This window comes from Tinamus guttatus, unplaced genomic scaffold, assembly GCF_059628265.1.
Source record: "Tinamus guttatus ecotype Peru unplaced genomic scaffold, ASM5962826v1 Tinamus_guttatus_pri_ptg000215l, whole genome shotgun sequence".
Taxonomy (NCBI): domain Eukaryota; kingdom Metazoa; phylum Chordata; class Aves; order Tinamiformes; family Tinamidae; genus Tinamus; species Tinamus guttatus.
Window position 1 is genome coordinate 3,355,797 of NW_028288749.1, and position 20,776 is coordinate 3,376,572.

The following is a 20,776-nucleotide window of genomic DNA, read 5'->3' on the forward strand; positions in this document are numbered from 1 at the left end:
CTAACTTGGCAACATCTTTTGGAGTGAAGAGTTATTAATACTCCAGTTTGTCTGTCTAGGCAGAACAGCTTCATGTAAACCTCTTCTTGGAATGACATCCTGCCAGAGCAGTTTCATCTAAACCTTTTATCAGAATAATATCCTTCCAAAGATGCATGCTATTTTTCATCTATATCTGAAGTGATTGAAGATAGGTGTTTCAGAATATGAAGATCAGTAGGATGTGTTTACTGTCAGTGTGGCTATTGCAGTCAATTTGAGGATGTTTTATCTTGCACAAAAGGGACCAAATACGTTTTTTTCTAAATATTACACTTATAGCAGGGAGTTTTAAGGCTATACGGTATCTCTTGCCATTTGAGTTTAGGAAGTTATTTGTGCAGCTCGCCCAGAGTTTTCGTAGAAGTAACCCAGATTTTACTTCTGCATGGTCTTAGAATTGCTCTCTCGTTTGTTCTCAGGCTCTGAAGTTGGAGCATCTCCACAAAGTGGACGGAAAAATGTTGCAGCTGAAGGAGCCTTGTTGCCACCAACACCTCCTTCACCGAGGAACTTGATACCCCATGGGCATAGGAAGTGTCATAGTTTGGGATACAAGTCAGCATTTTATTTAACCTGAAAATCCTAAATTTTGTGATGCAAATTATGTATCTTTCAATATAAAAGCATTGCCTTGAAAAAAAGTAGTATTGTTTATATACAGTATTTCACTTAAAGTCCAATTTTTGAGAAGAAATCAAGCTCAGAATATAACAGTAGTTTTCCAAACGAAGACAAGTTTTTAAAATTGTCTGTGTGGCTATTGTGACAACAAGTATAGTTCACAAAACACAAGATGTTTTGGGTTCCTGTTTCTGAAATGAGCTGTGATTTCTTATAATCTGTCTTTTATAAAACTGCTCTTCCTGAAATTTCTCCCATGGATCTCTTCATTGCAGGATTGAAGAAGAAGCAACCTCTTTCACATAAGTCATGAGTGCTGATGTGATGTGATCTTACATAAGGAGCAGTTTCTTTGTTTCTGTTTTTACTGTTCAGATGATAAAACTTAATGGCTAAATTCCAGTGCAACTCATTCAAAGTAAAATAGTCATTTTGCTGATGTTCTTATAGTGATGGTAGTAGATATAGGTTATTACATGAGTTTCTAAAATACTGGTTTTAGTTCTTTTTCTAACTAGGAATAATTCTGATATTTTGATCATCAGCCCTTTTGTCGCTTTTCCAAAATGCAAGATTGTAGATATTTTGTAATTCAGCTCTTAACATTTTATGAACAGGAATGAAAGTGCAAAGTTTAATTGTGTAAGTGTTAAGACAGGTATAAGAAACAATCATTTTAGGTCTCGATTTTCTCCTTGCTTGTTTCCAGTTTCATCCACAAAATGAATACGGCCGAATTTAAAAGTGCAACATTCCCCAATGCAGGACCAAGGCACCTACTGGATGACAGTGTCATGGAACCTCATGCTCCTTCCAGAGGGCAGGCCGAAAGCTCCACCCTCTCCAGTGGGATTTCCATAGGTAGGAACTGTAAATACAGTTGGGGGCAGCAAATGAGTTTTAATTGTGATTTTTATACTTGGAGATTATCAATGATACTATTCAAAAACACCATTTTAGAGCAAACTTGAGAAATGTAGGTATGAAAAGTCAGGGATGGGGAAGAAAATCTAGGGCACTTTCATACTTATTTTTGTGTGTTTGTTTTGAAAGTTCTTATGATAAACGATCGCTCTTCAACACCTTGCTAGTATTACTGACATGCCAGCAGCTTGACTGTGATTGTAATTATGCGCTACTGCTACTTTAAAAGACTCAGAACTGTTTTAAGGGCTGTTTTAGAGCTTTCTGATCTTTTCTTGCTGAAGGATCTGATACAGTCTGTCTAAACATCAAATGTGAAATACTGAGGCTTGTAAGAAGAGTTTGTAGGAGGATTTTTACAGCGCTGTGTCTTTGTGATGCTTTCTGTAAATCAGGAGAGCTTGTCAATTTGTGTGTTTGTCAGCCTCGTGCCAGAGTTTGCTGTTAACAAATAGCTAAGAACATTAATTTACTTCAGTGAAGCAATTTACAGGCATGTTAATGAAGATTCCTCTTTTTGTTTTCCACCAGTGGACACACTAGGCTCAGATACATATGGACACTTCCATTTGCATTTCTTCAGTTAGTTCTGTGGCAAATACTTTTAATCTCTGATACAGATGAGTTACAGCATCACAAAACTTGAGATTCATGGCTGGATGAAATTATCTTCTGTATATTAGCATGCTAAAACAGAGTGGTTAATTTAGCTGCCTGCTTCTCTTTGCAAACTGCAAGGATGTATAGGAGTGATGGACATATTATGGTACTAAGTTTGAGCCATAGTAGGGCATAGCATAGTACATTTTTTATGACAGTATAATGGATCTTTCAAATATTAAGAACACTAATTTTCGCACTGAATTATTCCTATAGCAGCACCAATGCAGAAACCCTCCAGGATATGGGATCACTTGGAAATAGGGCCCTGTAACAAGACAACCATAGTGAAATATCTTTGCCAGATGCTGCTCTTAATTTCAAGGACCTGAGGCTGCTTGTAGGTTTTCCACTATTTTGCAATCCCCTATGTTGCATCCAGTATGCTGGGCGGATTATTTTGCTGAAGAGCTTTCTCTAAGATTTCAATCTAACACCTATTAAATATTGTACATGTAAAAGTATGACTGCACACGCTCAGCCTGGCATCAAGAAGGAAGTTCTAGATACTCAAAAAAAAAAGGAGAAAAGGAAACACACGTTGTTCTTACTATTTTGGGTGGAGATTCAATTCTGACTTTAGAGTATTTTCTCTTTTAGACTATTCCTTTAACTTCAACAAGATGGATGAAGGTTTTGAGAAACTAAAGCCCTTGAGCATTTGCTTGAATCTTTAATAGAATGGAAAAAACAATGCTGTAGATGCAAAGAAAGGTATTTTAAATCCAAATGAATTAATTGAAGTCCCCTTAAGAGCAGTACATTTTCAAATCTAACTGGCATAAAATGCTTACAAGAAAATCAGCATTTTGATGAATTACTCTATTAAGCCACCCTGTCGGAGTACCTGAATTCTAGAAAGGGTTGTATTTCTGGTTTAGCAAGTGAAGGTGCAGTGTGTACATGTGCTTACAGGTTTGGTGCAGAGCTCCGCACAGCCGACGCCTGTCTCATTCCTTGCCCTGTGCAGCAGGGCTTGGGTGTTGAGGACCCCACGTCATCAGCCGTCTGCTTGGGAAGATCCAAGAGGTGGTAGGGTTGCAGGCCCAGGGAAGGCTTTTTAAATCCTGTTTAAATGTGTCCATAAATGCTTGCTATTTAACTTCCCTGCTGTTGCAAACTACTTATTCGTGGCAGGCTAAATTCAAGAAGCGTTCAATGCTTCAGGCTGAAAAATGCATATGAAAATGGATAGATTTGAGGCAAAAAGAGGGCTATGCACAGGGGCTTTAGGATTCTCTTCCTTTCTCAGTCTTTATTAGCCAGATTATTAAGGGGCCTCTGTGAGATCTGGGCAGCCGTTGTGACCCCTTATTTCTGCCCCATCTTCACGCAGTTACACACTTCTGGTTTCTGTAACTCTTTAACCGTCGGTGCTGTTAACACGTGGTGGTTCTCAGGCAGCTTGTTCTTTGAGCTGTTTGCCAGTCTTCACCCCATGTTTTTTGGCTAGCAAGCTAAACTTGAGCTTATTGAAACTTTATTGTACAGTAGCTAAATGGTACTGCAGTAGTTAAAACGCCTGCAGGGATTTTTTGGTAGAACAGTGGGCTCAACAGGGCAGAATGTATCTTGTAGGAGATGGGCTCCGTCTCCCTGGCCTCGGGAGGCCTGTGCTGTGTCAATACAGCCTCCTCGTTTTCTCATCTGGCCTACTGACCAGTTTTGGGCTTTTCACGTTAGAATTTTAAGTTGTCCTGGGTCGATGACCAGGTAGTGACTAGCACTCTGAAAACGCCATAAAGCTGGAGCCAAAAGAGGTTTGGTTGCGCAGCGGGGAAAGAATTTTTGGTCTGAATAGTTTTGAAGCATTTGGGGGTTGGTTTGTTTATATTAACACCTGTTGAACTTTGGGGACTAGCGTGCGGATGAAGGCAGCCTGTGTTCGGCGCCGGCTCTCAGCAGTGGGGAACGCGCGCGCGGGCCGGGGACGATCCCGGCTCGCCGTGCCGGGCGCCCGCGCTCCCTGTGCTCCTCCACAAGTGCCAAGTGCTGTGCTCGGCCACAGCACCAGAAATCCCCCTTAAAAAAAGAGCCTGGAAAGTCTCAAAAGATCTGCACTATCCTTCGTGAAAACCACTTGTGCCAATGGACCCCATTTCTACGACAGGAAAAAGCCTTTGTGTCAGATAGTAGTGGAGAACAACACAATTCCAATTTGTCTTAAGCACATGGAAGTGATCCTTAATTTTCTTTCTGTAAAGAAAACCAAGAAAACTGTCTTGTGCCAAGTGGTTCCTAATGAAAAATTGCAAGTTTTATAAAAGATTACTTAATTGAAAGGATTTAAACTACCAAGGATGTGTTATTAAGTTTAACCTGAAGACTTGCTTGAGGTTGTCAAGGGAAAAAACAAATATTGAGTACATACTTGAGAAGAATTTAAGAAGGTGATATATTTTTTAAAGTACTGAATGAATGAAATATTTCCAGTTGAGGTGCTGGTCAAATAGTGTACTTAATGTTTAAGCAGAAATTGGCTAAGCACCTAACCTCTGCTAAGTTAAAAACAGTTTCTTTCACTTCTGTTTTGTTTTGGAGAGAGGAATGTAATATGTAATTTCTGCCTGTTTTAGAAGGGTGTTTTTGTCTGTGCATCAGAACTTGTGTTGTGGAGGTCTTTTGGAAACATTTAGAATCTAAAAAACTCTGTAATGTTATTTATAGCTATTAAAGAAACATAGGAGACTTCAAACATTAGAAATCAACTGTTGCCACATTTCTGTTACAGATTTTGAAAAACAATAGGTTTCAAAACATCCAGCTGAGATCTGGATAGGAGTAACCTCCTATTTTTCTATACTAACATTCTGTATTTTAGCTTTATTTTTTGCACACTGAGAGTTAACAATGCTGTGACAAAAATCAGTGTCCTTTTACAAGTGGAAGTGGTTAAAAGTATTATAAAGTTCATTTCAACATTTTTTTAATTGAAAGTATACTTTGTATACACGTATCTAGAATTGTTCTGGTTAAAAAAAAATTGTAAGTTCGAGAAAATTTGAAAAAAGGCAGGTATATTTAAAATACGTGTGTATATTGTTTATATATATACAGATAGTTTTTCATATTTAAATGCTAATTTTCAGACTGAAGGTATTTACTGTAACTGTAAATGTAATTTGTTATTTCCCGAGCCGACACTTTATTTAGTGGTTGACAAATCACTTGCCCTCGTTTTGGATGATTTCATGAAGTATGAAAGGCGAAGAAGCTCTTGTGAGTTGATGTAATAAATGCGAATCAAATAGTCGAAGATACCAAAATTTTAGGGAAGTATTTGTTACACATTTAATATCCTGAAAGGCAACTGATGTAACAGAACTAGTTAGTTTGATCATGAAATAAAGTATCGTCCGTTCTGATCTTTAAGGTAGCAGTGATGGCTCGGAACTTAGTGAAGAGACATCCTGGCCAGCGTTTGAAAGGTAAGAAAAGCTGCCACCCAAAGCAGGCTCTTTGTTATCCAACACTTTTTTTTTTCCAATTTTTTTTATCTTGGAATTAGGAATTAGCTTAGAATTTCTCTGTCTTTGAGAAATGATGCTTTGTTTTAATGGTCAGTGATCTTCTGTGTGTGAGAATTTGAGAGCCAATATTGATTAAACCATCGTAAGATCACATGGTAAGTGCTGGTTTCTGAGAAGGAGCTTGTGCTCACTAGTGGTTAGGAGGGCCTGCTCTGTTTGGGTGCTTGTTTGTAGCTCAAGATCTTCTAAGCAGACGAGCCAGAATACCACTGAACCCCAGACTGTTCTTATGTATTTGTATATATGTAATATGTATATACGTATTTGTATGTAACCATGAAATATGTTTTGGATTTTAAATACTCCAAAATGTGTATGTTAAGATAAGGAGAGCACATCCCTAGTTTTGATCTGTACAATGGGCTGCTATTCTTATCCAAGCAAAGGAAAAGCATCAGTTGGGTGATAGCAGTTAAAACAAAAGTGGGAATATATCCAGTTGTCTTAGTGACTACTTCCTATGTCATGTGAGTGGGAAGATGATGTTGCCCAGTGATTTGGCAACAAGGTTTTTGGATAGGAGGACTTAAATCAATGCAACAGCCTAACAGGAAGAATGAGGTGCACTTTATTACCTGGGAAATCTCTGTGTGTGGAATATCAAATATTCCTCATTTTCCAAGCCCTCCTGTTGTTTGTAACTGGAAAATGCAGAAAGAATGAGACCTAGAGTCACTGATGATTTTTTAAGAGCAAAGGAAACTTATTCTGAAACTGGAGAAAGAAAACTTTCAGGACTGGCAGTCCCTTTAGGCTCATCAAAAACAGTCATAAGAGACTTAGAACTTAAGTCCTGGCAGTTGTATCCTGTGAGGGTAATACAGGAGGTGACACTTCAGTCCTGTTGGTTGCCGTCTTTAGTGTCTCTGAATAGGTTGACTTGAAATAGCTCAAATCCAGAGCCATACTCTCCGTGTTATACAAAAACAAGCTTAAAGGTAAGAAATAAATGTATTTTGTTTGTGTGCAAAGTATATTGCAAACAGATATACTGCTCGTATTACAGTTTGGTTTTCTTATTGCTTTGCCTAAATCTTGAATGTATTAAAATGTTTTGAAGATCTCTGGAAGTCGGGTTTATTCTGGAAAAGATGAGTAGGTGGTAATTCATACATAGCATATTGGTAATTCTCTATTCAGCAAAGAAAGTGTTTTCACCTGGTGAGAAATGAAAGTTGTGCCTTTTGTTTAATGCTGTGATATTTGTGCTCTTTCTTTAAAACTCTTGCTTTCCAGGATTTTGCTTGCCTGGCGAGTGCTATTCTGATATGAGATTAAAACCTGAAAATGTTGCTTGCTTAGATGCCTCTGGTAGAGAAATACGGGCTGTCCGTACTGGAACAGCGTGCTCGCTAGTGTAAAACATCTCCAACGGGACAGTTTGTTTATTAAATGTTCAGGGTGTAAGAGATGTTCCCTATAAACTTCTCCCATTCTTGTATTTAACCACCTGATTTCAATAAAATTAGAGCTTATTTTGCGTCTTTCAAGAAAACAAATGATACAAGCAGAGATTATAAAAAGGAGGCAGCAGTAGAGCAGTATAAATCAGCGTGTATATATTTGTATTTCTGTTGACTTCAATGGAATTCTGGAACGAAGCCAAGTCGCGCATTCCAATAAGACTGGAATCCCAGCCCTGAACGCAGATACCCACCTCGTAGGGGCCTGCGATGGGAGATGCAGCTTAAGGCCTGCAGACCTGGAGACCCGAGGTGCTGCTGCGCGTGCCTCGGCGTTCCTGCCACCGCAGCATTTCAAGCGGTGGCAGCCCGTGCCACGGTACTCGTGTGCGCCCTCCCTTCCAGCAGCGGGAAGGCTGTCTCAAGTGAAGCGGTCGTCCTTTCTCTTGGGATGGGTATGTTGGAACTAGCTGCTGTATCGTGGCAGACAGCCCTGCTTTTTGTTGCGTTGTTGGCATCACCCATTGGTTTGGAGATGGAAAGCCCAAGTGTCAAGTTGTTCAACGCTTTGCTTTAGTTCCGGTCAGCTCCACAGTCTGGGCCTACTTACAGAATGGGCAACCAGTGTCTTTAGTCAGCAAAGCTTTTTCTCATAGTGCCCCTTCTTTATATTTTGATTTAATCCAAGCAAATGCTGATTTTGTTCTTAAAAACACACTAATCTTTTCATACCAATATGAAACGCAGTATGATCTTTCATACCAATATGAAACTCATTTCATACCTCAGTATGAAGAGTATTGATAAAGAGCTCAGATAAAAGCTATCTACCTCTTCGTGCATTTTTCTGAATAAAGTTATCCTCTGTAAGAAGTGGCTGTGTGACACACACACCAAAGTTGTTACTCTGTTGTAGGAATCATGCTGTTTGTGTGAATAAAAGTGTATGTAATACGTGCAATTTATAATGGAATCCAACAGGAACAGGTTGTACCATTCCCTCGGTCCGGGGACAAGAGTGGCACGAAATGGCTATCGCAGCCACATGAAGGCCAGCAGGTACAAGCTCCCCTGCAGTCAGAGGTCACAAACCTTCCCTGTGCTGTTGGTGATCTGGTTTAATAGTGTTGGTGTCTTCTGGTGTTGCCTTTCTAACTTGCGTGACAAAACAAGGGCAGAGACCTCTTTTTTAAAGCTGAGCTTTCCTCTTCTATGACTTCCATGCCAGATGGGCTCGTTCCAGGGTGCAAATCCAAATTCTGAACCATTGCACCTTTAGGCCAAGGTGTTTTCCCACAGAGAGCTCCTCTGCTGGGTGGCACCAGGTGGTGGATGACACTCAAGATCTCGTCCTCGCTCCCAGGTTTTAATTAACTGCTGCCTTAATTAATCTGTGTTTTTGGGGGAGAAAAGTCGTGCGTTGAAGCAGTCTCCAGCTCTGGCAGGGGCCGTTTGTGGGACACGCTCGCAGTCGTGTCCCTTGTGTGCCCCGGGGCCGCAGCTCGGAGAATCTGGCCTGAGTTGCCATCCACACTGCTGCTGGGGCAGGTGGAAGGCAAAGCACGGTTTATTGCCAGCCATGCTGGAGACACTGCTTAACTTTCCTAGAAAACCGCTGGGGCCAGCAGTTTAGATGCATGTTCTGACTGGCATTTCCTGAAATTACTCCTATGGTAAATTGCTTTTCTAACTGAAAATGTTATTTAAGCTGGCCAATGTCATAAGTTCAGTAAAACCAGGTTTTCATTTCACAGTTTGGGGGCTTTCCTTTTAGACCCTTACGCAGGGTGGAGGGTTAGTAGAGCACCAGATGTATTAAAGCACCTAAAAGCTGTGGTTCAGGTTTCTCTCCTTTATCACTGCTCCTGCCACTGTTCTCGCTTTCTGATATTTTTAAAATTGTGCATGTGTGATTGAGCTTTTGCTTCTTCTTTGGTGTGTTCATGATTCCAATATTCCTAACAAAAACCACTGGCTTTCCTGTAAGAGCTCAAGGAGAGGCTTTAACACATGCAAAATATTATGAATATACTGTGAATGTTTGCCAGTTAGAATTAATTGTTCTTGAGTTTTAGTGGTCTTGAGTGTTAATTATTTTTAGTTATAGATTACCTGCCTGGCTGATTAATTTTATGATCACTTTTGCTTGTGATTGTAAATTCCACAAGAGCAATCATTTTAACAGCCAAAGTGTTTTTCCACCGTTTAATCCATTAAATAAAATGCTGGCACTTCTAAATTAAAATACAGATGTTTGCATTAGCTTGAAGTAATGATTGGAGAAGTACTTTAGGAAAAATGTGTTTTCACACCATTTTTTTGCATGCTGCTTTCAGCTCTCTAGAATCTGAAGATTTGGCTGTTCATTTGTATCCAGGAGCAGTCACTATTCAAGGTGTTCTCAGGAGGAAAACTTTGTTGAAAGAAGGCAAAAAACCTACTGTAAGATTTCGGAATTTATTTTCTCATCTTCCTTAGCCCATCTATGAAGCAAAAATGGCCCTGGTACAACCAAGCTGAGTGTCTTGACCTCCTTTGCTTTACTGATTAAGGCCTAGGGGCACTGCCACCGTTCTCATTCCTTTATTTGGTGAATTTATTGAGATTGTAAGGCTCTGAAAGGAAGAGGAGGTGAAGCGTAATGTGGTGTGAGGCTGCATACACTTATAGATAACTTTACAACAAAGAATGAGCATATTTTATTATTCTGAATGGCAGATGGGTCATGACAATTTATTAATAGGTGGTAGCTCCAAGTAGTTGCATTGCAAATGTTTTTAATATTAAGAGTAAATCATATGGCAGTGCATATAATCGAATGCACCCATCTTTGCATTATTTAGCTCAATGAATTGTACCATAAGGGGTGCAAAAAGGAAAAGATAAGATGCAGAAAAAAAATCCTGAATTAGTGAGGAAAAGCATGTTTTATTTTTGCTTTTCTATATTCTTTGTGGATTTGTGGGCCTATATGAATCTAACTAGAAACAGCAGAATTGAAGGCAAGAATGATGACTTGGCTTGACAGTGCTGTCATTTTATTGCAGAATGATGTCAAATATTTTATAGCTCCATAATACAAAGCATATCATTTTTTTTTTCCTCTCTCTAGGTAGCATCTTGGACAAAATACTGGGCAGCGCTGTGTGGAACTCAACTCTTCTACTATGCTGCAAAGTCTCTGAAGGCTACAGAAAGAAAACATGTATGTAAATGGGCATCTGCCAAAATTAAATGTGCTTCCCTGATGTAAACACAGAGTAGTTTAGGACTTGCTTGGTTTCTAGGCAGTGCCACCTGCCTTTCAGTCAGTCTGTCACTTCGTGTGGAGCTGGCTTAAGGGAAATATCATGTACTCCTACATGTTACTCCAGGAACATCTGCTCTGCATGTGCCACAGGTCTCTCAAAACTGTTGGTGTGGGGAGAAGGAGCTCTACTTATGTCTGCCTGCTTTTCCAAGGTGGAAGTTGCATCTTTTGAGGCTCTCCAAGCGCTACAGTTTGTACTCTCTTGAGATCTAAACAAGCGCTGATGTGGAAAGCTGAGAAGTCACTACCTATAAAATTAAATATATCCTGATCTTATGTGTGGTAAAATCATACTCCTCTCTGCTTTTTGTGTCCCATCTTGTACCCTGTTAACTACTACTCCCTACAAAATACTTTGTATGTTACACAGAGCCAGCTCATCACATGATGTTGGCTTTCTTCTCCTTCACTGCAACTTTATTTGAAAGAGCTAAAAATACTTTGCTTGTGTGGGAAAGTAATAAAAGGATTTTCTCTAGATGTTCCAGGGATGTTTTGCTGTGCATAGTTCACTTTTCACTGGTTAGTTTATAAAAGAATAGTATGTGCCACAGATGAGCTCTGCTAGAAAACTGGGTACATTTTGAGAGGGGTCTTTTTCTGAGTTCATTTTCTACTGTAACCATTAATTCCAGGCAGTAGCACTGGGCAGTGTTTCAGTTTAATTTATGACAACTGTCACTGAAGAACATTTGCTTCGCATAAAGTTATGTAATTTTAGAAACTGAGATGTGCTCTGGAATCCTAGAAAGGGGACTATCTTATTTCTTTTTGGCACAAAACACTGTTTCCGATTTCTAGCATTTCTGTATGCAGAGGGGCAGAACTTAGGATTTCTGATTTAGTAGACTTCTGGATATTTGAATTTTCTATGTGTAAAGTCCATGTGTGCTGTTGCCTTAGTTTTTTTTTTTTTTAAAAGAGTAACTTTCATTTTCCGTGGAAGTAGTTAATTAGGAAACAATATTCTTCTACTCAGTCATATACCTAGTTATTTGTAAGGGGGTTTGCATAATTTCTTTACCACATCCATCTGCCTCATGATTGCTGGCTTTAATTGCTTACGTGAAAGCTAAACTGATCCTACTTAATTCGTCTGTCAGTTAAGAATGACTGTCCTGGTCCAGGCATCCTGTCTCCAGAGGGGCTGGAAAAGCGTGTGTGTTTGTGCTCATTTGCCTCTGGTATCAGTGAAAAACTCACGGAAGGACCTCCTGAAAAGCAGAGGTATTTGGAAAGAGCAGACTCATAAGCTGTTATGAGCAGAAATGTTGAAAACGCAAACTGCTAAAGTACATTAAAAGACGCAACCCAAAGAAAACTTAAACTGACATTATGTCACCAACAGTTGGTTGCTTGTTTTCTCTGGAAACACTGAGAAATGGAAAAGAATTTTTTTTCCTAATACCAGGCGTCGTGCTCCTGTTGCAGATGTGATACCTTTAGGCTTTATGCCAAAGCTGTCCTTGTTTTCTTTAAGGAACAGCATATGCATTCTGTAAATGTCTTTTGTTCATTGTTTCTCCTGTGAGGGTCTGGAATGATGGAAGGCTTTTACCATACTTGAACTTGCTCCATCGGAAGCCTTCGCAGCACTGCAGGGGAATAGCCCTGTGCGCCAGGGCGTGCTGGGGCTGTGGTCGCGGCAGCCTGTTCTGGGCGACCCTGCTGGAGCAGACGGATCTCCAGAGGTGCATTCCAACCCCTCCAGTTCTGGGACTGGGTTAGACTAATACCCGGGTTAAGACTAAAAACTGGGTTAGACTAAAACAGACGCCTGGGTGATATACAGGGAGAATGAGGGGGCATGCATGGCTGGTCATTTTATCCTTTGGGAATTAAGTACATCGCACTTTTGTATGGTGCATTTGCTTAGCCATTTCCTTCTGAGTAACAGTTTTAATCATTTGAAGGGTTTTACGCTTTCTTTAGGAAAAGTAAAAATAAATGTGTAAAAAATCAGATCTGGTATCTGGTTGCCTTGAGACTCTGTTAGTACAAAAGCCTTCGCTTTGGTCTACACGATGGAGTGGTTTCCATTTAGAGGGCTCTTTCAGAAAGCATTTTCTGAATTTGAAAAACTATTTCCACTAACTTTTCTTACCCCCAAATCACTCAAATTTGTTGAAATATCTACAACGAAACTGCTAGTGAACTGAGACAAGTTCTTAGCAAGCTAAACACCTCCAAGAATTTCTTGCAGCCTTATGCTCTCCTATTTATTTGTTCAAGGATATGCCAGCAGACTAATAATTTTAAAGTAAATTTGGTTTCTCAGGTGTAGTGATGATTAAAAGATGATCCCAAATGTAGCTGTCAGGAGTTGTATTATTTTAATCAAGCCAGTAGCGCCTTGTGAGTCGATGTATTTGCTCCAGAGTTTGTTATCACCCAGAGTATCGGCTTTATGCTGGAATTTAAAGTGGAAGCTATTTTGCTGGAGAGACCAAAATTAGGGGAATAGGAGGAGAGACTTTAGTTTATTAAACAACCTAGTACTATAGGTGATCCATAACTTTCCATTAGCCCTTGTAGCACTTTTTAGGCTTTCACTGGCGGTTTAGTTTTCCCTCCGTGTCACTGCAGGGTTATTGTACAAAGCCTTGTTTTGTGTTCTGGAGCTTATGATGATGGTTTGTCAAGGACCCTGCTTCAGTTGTTACTTAGTTGTAATTTCAGCAGGAAATTCTAATGGAGAAAAAAACGTCAGTGGGCAGCAGTTACATGGGGTTCCCTCTATCCAAAATATTCCCGACATCTGCGGCCATGGAGAGATCTCCATGCAGTTTCTTTTCTCAAGGCTTCGGTGACAAGGAAAAGACTGCTGGAAACAACAAACTCAGCCTTTGCTATATAAAATTTCCTGGCTACAGCTCTCGTGGTAAATAACTGTCTTGATTGTAGGCATGCGTTTGACTGTTCTCTTGCTATTGCTCCAGGCCATGGAGACAGAGCACTTGGAATGTGCAGACACTGGAAGCTCTTCCAAGCTCTAGTAACCAACCCCTTTGGAAAATTGCCTCATAAAGATCCCCATGAAATCCAACAAAAAGGGCAAAAATTGACTCCCTTTTAGACGACAGGCCAGTTCTCGCTGTGCCTGCGGTCAAAAAAAAGGAGCACTTCCAGTGGGTATTCTGGGCATGATCCTAATCCAATGGAAGAGGATGTCCTAGATTCCTGGGTGAGATGAATTCCATTAGCACTGGATCAACTTCAGGGTGGGCTGGTTGGTTGTTCTTGTCTTGTACTAAGTAAGTACTAAGTAAGACTACTTTATGGAGTGGACTTTGCATGGTAGGTAGTGAGCAGGTTTCAGTCATCGAGGTGGTAATGAAAAATTGCCTCGCATGAGTACGTGAATCCAGAGATGAGGGACAGGAGAATCCCCAAAAAATGTTTTGAGGTCACTTAAGGTTTTCTCTTGTGTTTAAACGGTGCCCGCAGGAAGCCTCCATAACAAAAATGTAAAGCACTTCACCTTCAGAAAAAGTCATTAGTGAAAATAACCATATTAAATTCAGGAGAAAAAGGAGAATACATGAATAAAAGGCTGTTCTGGGGACTGGGATGGAAAAATTGTGTGGCAGGATAGCATACTCAGGAGATTATTCCACGTTCTTAGGATTTCAGAAAGCAACTGTGAGCCTTTACTCAGGAGGATCCTTCTGCATTCCAAGCCTTTCTTCCACGTGTTGTGTTCAGAGCTATGCCCTTGTATCGGGGCTCTGGGGACCTTGGTAGCCACTGCTTAGGCCCGTGGGTGGCACATGCTGCTCAAGCTGGCTGCATCTTATTTTTGAAGGTGGTGTCTTCAGAGAGTCCGTAACAAGCCCTTCATATGTAATTCCCCTTAAAAAAAAAAAAAAACTCCTGAGCAATCTCCATATTTTATTCCCTTTTCAGTCCTCCGCTCAGGCAGAGCTTCCTTGCATATTTCATTACTCATTGCAGTGCATTGATAAATGATTCTTCAAAGAAATTCTGGTTTCTGCTTGGAAAGAACTAATATTTGCGAAGAATTCATATTATTGAGCCCTCATTTTCTTTATGTAATGAAATACTGTCCAATGCAGCTTCGTAATTTATTTCTTTAAAAGCATCGTTTTCTTCTGAGATGCCTCCCAAAGGCAGCAGAGTGACTTCAAATCACATAGGCCCAAGTTTGACAGGTTTTACGAGGAAAGGCCTTTTCCCACAGTTTTATCCACAGTGATCCTGAAAGCAGCCACGCATTTCCAAGCTCAATAGGCAGATCCTCACTAAGAACAGACGTTCTCCCTTTCACACTGAAGTTATCTGTACAAACAGCCCTCCAGAGTCTCCACATTCAGTATTTCCACTGAGGCTCTGAAGATCTGCTGTAAATGTGCCACTGGGAACTCGGAATGGGATGTTTCCCGCGCACGTCGCTGCACAACACAGAGGTGAAGGCAAGCCATTGGTATGTGCACAGAGCTAAAAGCTTTGGAGTAACGGGACTGTTCCGTTATTTTGGACATGGTTCACATACATTGGTTTTCAAGGGTTGGCTCAAGTTCTGTTCATTTAAAGTTTTTCTGAGCTTTAAAAGGTAGCCTGTTGCACAACGCCCAGACAGTACAACTTTTTTAGATACTCAAAATCTCGAGTGGGTGTATGGTTTAGATTGGCATAACTGACATGAAATTTGCAAACTTCATGGAATTTTTAGTGAAATAATTATATTGTCTTGTAGAGAATATTTGTTATAAGCTCATGTTTCGCTTGTGATACCCTCAAACTAATTGGCAAGAGGTACCTAATTGCTACCTCCTGCTGGTACTCCCTTCTTATTAGACTTGTAACAATAAAGCAGTGTTATTTTGAAAGGGATAGGTAAAGCTTTAGAAGCTTTAGAGCTTCTAAAATATAACTGTAATTAAAAAGAGGTTACTATTACCTCGTTGTTAAAGAGTAAGATTTCAGAAAAACAGAACACATTTTATAGAGCAGGATGCACCAAGTTGGTCCTTCCGGGCTCAGAAGTGGGTTGAAGCCCTGCAGAAGGCAGGAATGCTCCGTTTGAATGAAAAGCCCACGAGCCATAAAGGTGGTGGGAAGAGGAGACTTGGCAACTAAAGACCTGAGAGAGAGAGAATTAGCTATTGGAGAGGTGACAGGACTGAGCAAGTAGTGAGAGGTGCGTTGTGCTAATAGATAGAGTCTAGGGAGAGGGAAGCCGGTGGGTTGGAAAGCAGTTGGATTTAATGAGCAAGTAGCCTGAACTCAGATGGAAAGCCTGAGAAGCAGAAAATAATACTGACCAGGGACATGAAACGGAGCTGCCGAGAGGAACTAGTGAAGGGAAGACAGGTTCCAAGCTTGGAAGAAGTGGCAAAAGTTCTGTTTCAAAGAACAAATAATACCTTGAGCAGGAAGAAACCTTAGTTTTAATATCCTGTCAATAAATGAACATGTTATGTTTTGTGAACACGCTTATAAAATATTCGCCTTATTTGATTTCTTTTATTTATCAAGGCGTAATTTTTAATTACGCGGTTGTGTTGTCCCCAGGACTTGTGCTGTGTGTAATAGTAACAGACTATTATAACCAGTAGACATGCTGACTTTGAGCAATTATTGCACAGGTTTAGTTCTTCTGTTTAACAATTGAAAGATCAGCTTTTTAAATGTTTGATTTAATGTTTTAATGTTTGGGTTTTTTACTGTGATGGCCACATGTGTGCAATCATATGGTGAGGAGATGTTTGTCACACACGGTTTGGTTTGTGATACTTCTTTTTATTTGTTCAGAATTTCATTCACTGCGGAAAAATCTGTTTTCACTAATTCCATATTAAACTCATAGCCTGCATTAGTTTTATGAAGTGCTTATGCTTCCATTAAATTTAATAACATTATTGTGTGTCTATAACAGCAACACTGAGAGGAGTCACCTTTTTGAATACTTCTGTGCACTGCTGTCAGTCAGGTTGAAGCTTTTTTACTTTTGAGTCTTCTCTGCTTGTGTTTTCAGTTCAAATCCACTCCAAGTAAGAACGTGTCTGTAGTGGGCTGGATGGTGATGATGGCAGATGACCCTGAGCATCCAGATCTCTTTTTGTTGACAGATTCTGAGAAGGGTAAGTACCACCAACACGCAGAGTTCAGCAAATCCCAGAGCCAGCACTTACCCTGCCGGGTGTTTGAAGGCAACTGTAATGCAATTTAGAAGGGATATTACCTTCTGCTACTTCAACTGCTCTCCAACATGTCATGTTTACCTCTAGTGTGTTATGGGAAGAATTATTCCTTAAAGAGACTTCCTTTCTGCCTATAACAGTTCTGCTTACGTATTTTTAAGTATTCATTGGCATTTTTTAGACTATTTAGACTATTCAGAGACATTTTGATATGCATGAAGATAAGTGACAATAAATAATTAAGTTCTGCACAAGACTAGGTGCTTGACCAGTCTGAATCCCCTCCAAATAAAAGCAAAGTCCAGAGTCCATTTTTGCCTATTGAAATGCATCACTCTTTCCATGGAATACAGTGCAACTTGACTGTTTTGCAGAGAAACCAAATGATGAAGCAGGAGTAGCTTAGCATTATTCATTGCTTTGTTCACTTACACACTCCACTATATTTAAATTTTATTTGTTGCAGAGTATCTATCCTGTGGAATTGATAAATTGCGAGTCATATAAAATATGGGCGCTGATCTGCCTAACTTCAGCAACAGCAACATGAAACACTTTTGAAGTAATTGGCCTCTTTGGGTCCAGCATGCAATCAAGTGCTGTATGATACTAGATATTGACAAAACTGGCCTGAGATATGTCAGCATGTTCAGAACTCATTTTCAATGATTTTCAAAGATGGTTTTTTAGAATGCATTTCATGAAACTGCATATAAAAGAAATTGGAATAATGGCATTGAACTACACTGTATCTTAGTTCTGTGGTTCTGAGAAATATTTTCTTCTATTTGACTCTGATCTTAGTTGAAATGCAGAATGTCTGGAAGCGAGACGATCCTTCACGAGCTCAGGCTTCTTGTGGACTGGCTCAGACTTTTTAAGTTGCTCCTGTGCCAGTCAAAGTGTAAAGTAACAGGAACTTTTTGCTATTAAATACTTTGATAGCATATCAGTTTATTTACATACAGAGAGTATTTTAGTATAGTAGTATTTGTATTTCTTCATTTTTTCCTCTCTCTCTCTCTCAGGAAATTCATACAAGTTTCAAGCTGGAAACAGAATGAATGCGATGCTCTGGTTTAAACACCTGAGTGCTGCCTGCCAAAGCAACAGACAACAGGTGAGCACAAAGTGCTGCAAAAAAGTCGGCGTTGACAGATTGTCAAGATGACCGAACTATAATGAGTTGCTTTTTAGGAAGAGCAGAGTGCTTTGACCAGCCTGTACACTGATTTCACATGCCCATTGATTTCCCATAGCTTTCCTTTGGAAACAAGTCCCCAGAGCTGCTGTGGTGAGGAAGAAAGGTCATTAGCCTCTTTCAGGGCTGATTTAAAGCAATTGGGCAATTTGGGAAATGGAAGGAGTGCTCTAAAAATCTCTACTGGGTGGCAATATTCTTGTCATTGCCTCTTCAAAAGAGGCTATTTGCAGTTATAAAAAGCTGTAAGTTGTAGCATTCAATATCAGCTCCAGGTAGCTATCCAGAGGATCATTTTGTCAGCTCTTTGGCATGGCTGCTTGTGTGTTTTACTAAATTGTAGGAATATATTTTAATCCCAAGTATGTTTCACAGACTTTAAAAGCAAAGGTAGAATTTTCTGAGAGTCCAAAAGGAAGAGAAGTCCCACTCCAATCCTGCTTAATTCTCTTGTTTCTCTATAAATTCTTCCTGACTTTTTCACATCTGCAAAAATACCTTTTGAGGTGGTACTTGTGTCTTACTGAAATCTTCCTTCTCCTTTGCATGTGTGTGTGTGTTTCCCCAAGGAAAAGAATTATTGGATCTATTTTGCCTGCTTCTGCTTGGTCTTGCTTAAAATGGACAGGGGAACAAAAGGGTCTTTCCAGGTCATTTTCCATCTTTTTTTTTTCTCATTTCTGCTTCCGAGCAAAATCTAAGGAGTCAGGAGAGGTGCAGTAGCTCCCTTGAAAGCACCTGAGACCGTGGTGAGGAAGCTGCGTGTTCCTCACTGGAAAGGATGGGAATAGTAGCAGCTAGTAGCAGCAGACCAGTACTTCCTCTAGAGAAATGCCTGGTGGTATTGTTGAAAATGGAATATGTTGTTTTCTTCCTGAGAGAATGACTGCCTAAGAAAGGCAGATGCTTTTGACAGTATAGGCACTTAACAAGCTGAATGCTGCTGGAAACCATTTGAACAACTTTAAAGGTGTTAATGGTGTCCTGGCTGACTGTTCTTTTTCATGTAGGTGAATGATAAAGGTAGGCAAGAAATACTTTTGTCAAATGGCATCAAATGGGGTAGTTATGTTGCAAAATAGCTTTAGTATTCATGCAATGTAGTGATGCCTACAACCAACACTTAGGTTTTCTATAGGAAAAGCCTAGAGAAGTGTTTATATAACCAACTTCTTTTTTTTTGTAAATTAATCTCAAAAATGCTAGAGGGTATCAATCATATGCCAGGGGAAACACTTCAGATCCTTTAAGTGCAGTCTAGCAAAGAGTAAAGGTTTATTGATGCTGAAAGGCAATACATCTCCAGAGATCCACATTGTAAAAATTGTGTAGATCTGTCTCATTAGAATCACCTTAGGATATTAAACAGGAAGCTCTCTGTTGGGGTGAAGGGGAGAAATGTTCATAAAAATGACAGACTTCGCTGAGAGAAAACTACTGTCTTGCTTCTGACCTACCCTTCTTGTGTCATTTCTGACAGCATTGCCTTCAGTCCGCCCATTTTTCTAATAATTAACACAAGAATTGCTCTTCTCCCTGTTATTTGGGAAAATCTATGACAAAGATAGATTTTGCATTTTGTTTGAGTTTCAAAGGCTCCCTGACCTGTGTGCTGAGAAATTTCCAACTGGGACTTCGTAAATAGGAGGCAGGTGAGAAGGTTCTGCTTGTGCAGTCTGACACTGAGACTGATCAGGTTAGCGTAATTTCATCTGGGGTTTGAGTTTCAAATTTCACTAAAATTAACAAGATATAATCTAAGACAATATATTAAAACCACCAGCCATGCTCTAGTTTAATATCTTTGCTCTACTTGGGCTTTCTACAGCTTTAAGTGTCCTTGAATGATTAATTAGAGTTGTGTTTTTCTCCTTTTTCTGCGATAGGATGAGTGCTACAACCTGCTTGTGAATAGTCTGTGAAACTGGAATGTGAAAAGCTACTACACCTAAATAACAGCAGATGTTATTTTATTTTTTACTTTCAGGTTCCTGCCAACTTGATGACTTTTGAATAATGGGCTAATTCAAAGCGAAAGAGAACAATTGGAACCACCTCATGTTTGAGAATGAGGCCCTGATGAAAGATGTGCCAGCTGTATTCTGTGCCAGAACAGAGCCCGTCACCTGGATCTCTGAACTCTGGAGCGCCGAACAAACCACTAACGGCTGAGGAATAAGTCCCCTATGGGAAAAAAAAAATGGAGTTGCAACATGAATTGCCATGGACCATGCTTCATAACGTTCTCTGAACTGACCTGTGGAAACCACTGCCTTAAAGAGTGAAAGGAAAACCAACAAGAAACACCAAATAGTGTGTGTGAAACTTGTGGCGGTGCTGTGCTTGAGTTAAATAGATTGTAGCTAGTTTGGGTTTCTTTTAACTTTATACTAATTTTGGAAATAACTCACCTTTTTAGGTATTCTTAAGAAAACAAACTGATACTTAAGGGTTGCATCAAAAGCTGGGTTTGAGCCAGGTAAAAGAGGTACTACACTGCGTTCCGGAGATGCTGTTCCGACTGTAGCAAGATTCCCGGCGGGAGCTTCCCCCAGGCACGTCGCCTGGAGCCGCGTCCCTTCTCCCAGCCTTGCGAGTGTGGGAATGGTCATGAAGGCCCCCTCAGCTTGGCAGCTGGCCCGCAAACCGCCGTGCCGTGCCGTGCCGTGCCGGACGGGAGCCACAGGCCCAGCAAGCGGCACGGCAGCTGAGCACTTAGACACCAAAATTCCTTTTTTTGGTACGTTGTTAGCCAATTTGTTAGCCAATTCCTGGTTGAAACACAGTTCACGTGTTGTGGGTGGCTGGTGTGTGTGAAAGAGACCTTTGAAAGCATTGCTGGGTCAGAGCTGAGTGTTTTCCTCCCTTTTTATTTCTATGCTTTTCACACTTCTGCACATGAAGGTTTCATAACCTTGCTA

At 40.2% G+C, this 20,776-nt stretch overlaps 1 protein-coding gene across 2 annotated transcripts in view; it reads left to right on the forward strand.

The window, feature by feature from the left end:
- Positions 1 to 20,270, forward strand: part of RALGPS2 (Ral GEF with PH domain and SH3 binding motif 2) — a 67,538-nt gene extending 47,268 nt beyond the window's left edge. The window contains exons 11-19 of one of the 2 annotated variants that reach the window (XM_010226449.2): positions 462 to 597; positions 1,373 to 1,524; positions 5,621 to 5,675; positions 8,162 to 8,239; positions 9,517 to 9,622; positions 10,293 to 10,385; positions 16,489 to 16,594; positions 17,683 to 17,774; positions 19,843 to 20,270. In XM_010226449.2, coding sequence (XP_010224751.2) covers positions 462 to 597; positions 1,373 to 1,524; positions 5,621 to 5,675; positions 8,162 to 8,239; positions 9,517 to 9,622; positions 10,293 to 10,385; positions 16,489 to 16,594; positions 17,683 to 17,774; positions 19,843 to 19,872 — 848 coding nt within the window. In that variant the 3' untranslated portion in view covers positions 19,873 to 20,270. The remainder of the gene's footprint in view (positions 1 to 461; positions 598 to 1,372; positions 1,525 to 5,620; positions 5,676 to 8,161; positions 8,240 to 9,516; positions 9,623 to 10,292; positions 10,386 to 16,488; positions 16,595 to 17,682; positions 17,775 to 19,842) is intronic. The other variant, XM_010226450.2, reaches the window with a different exon arrangement.
- Positions 20,271 to 20,776: the final 506 nt, after the last annotated feature.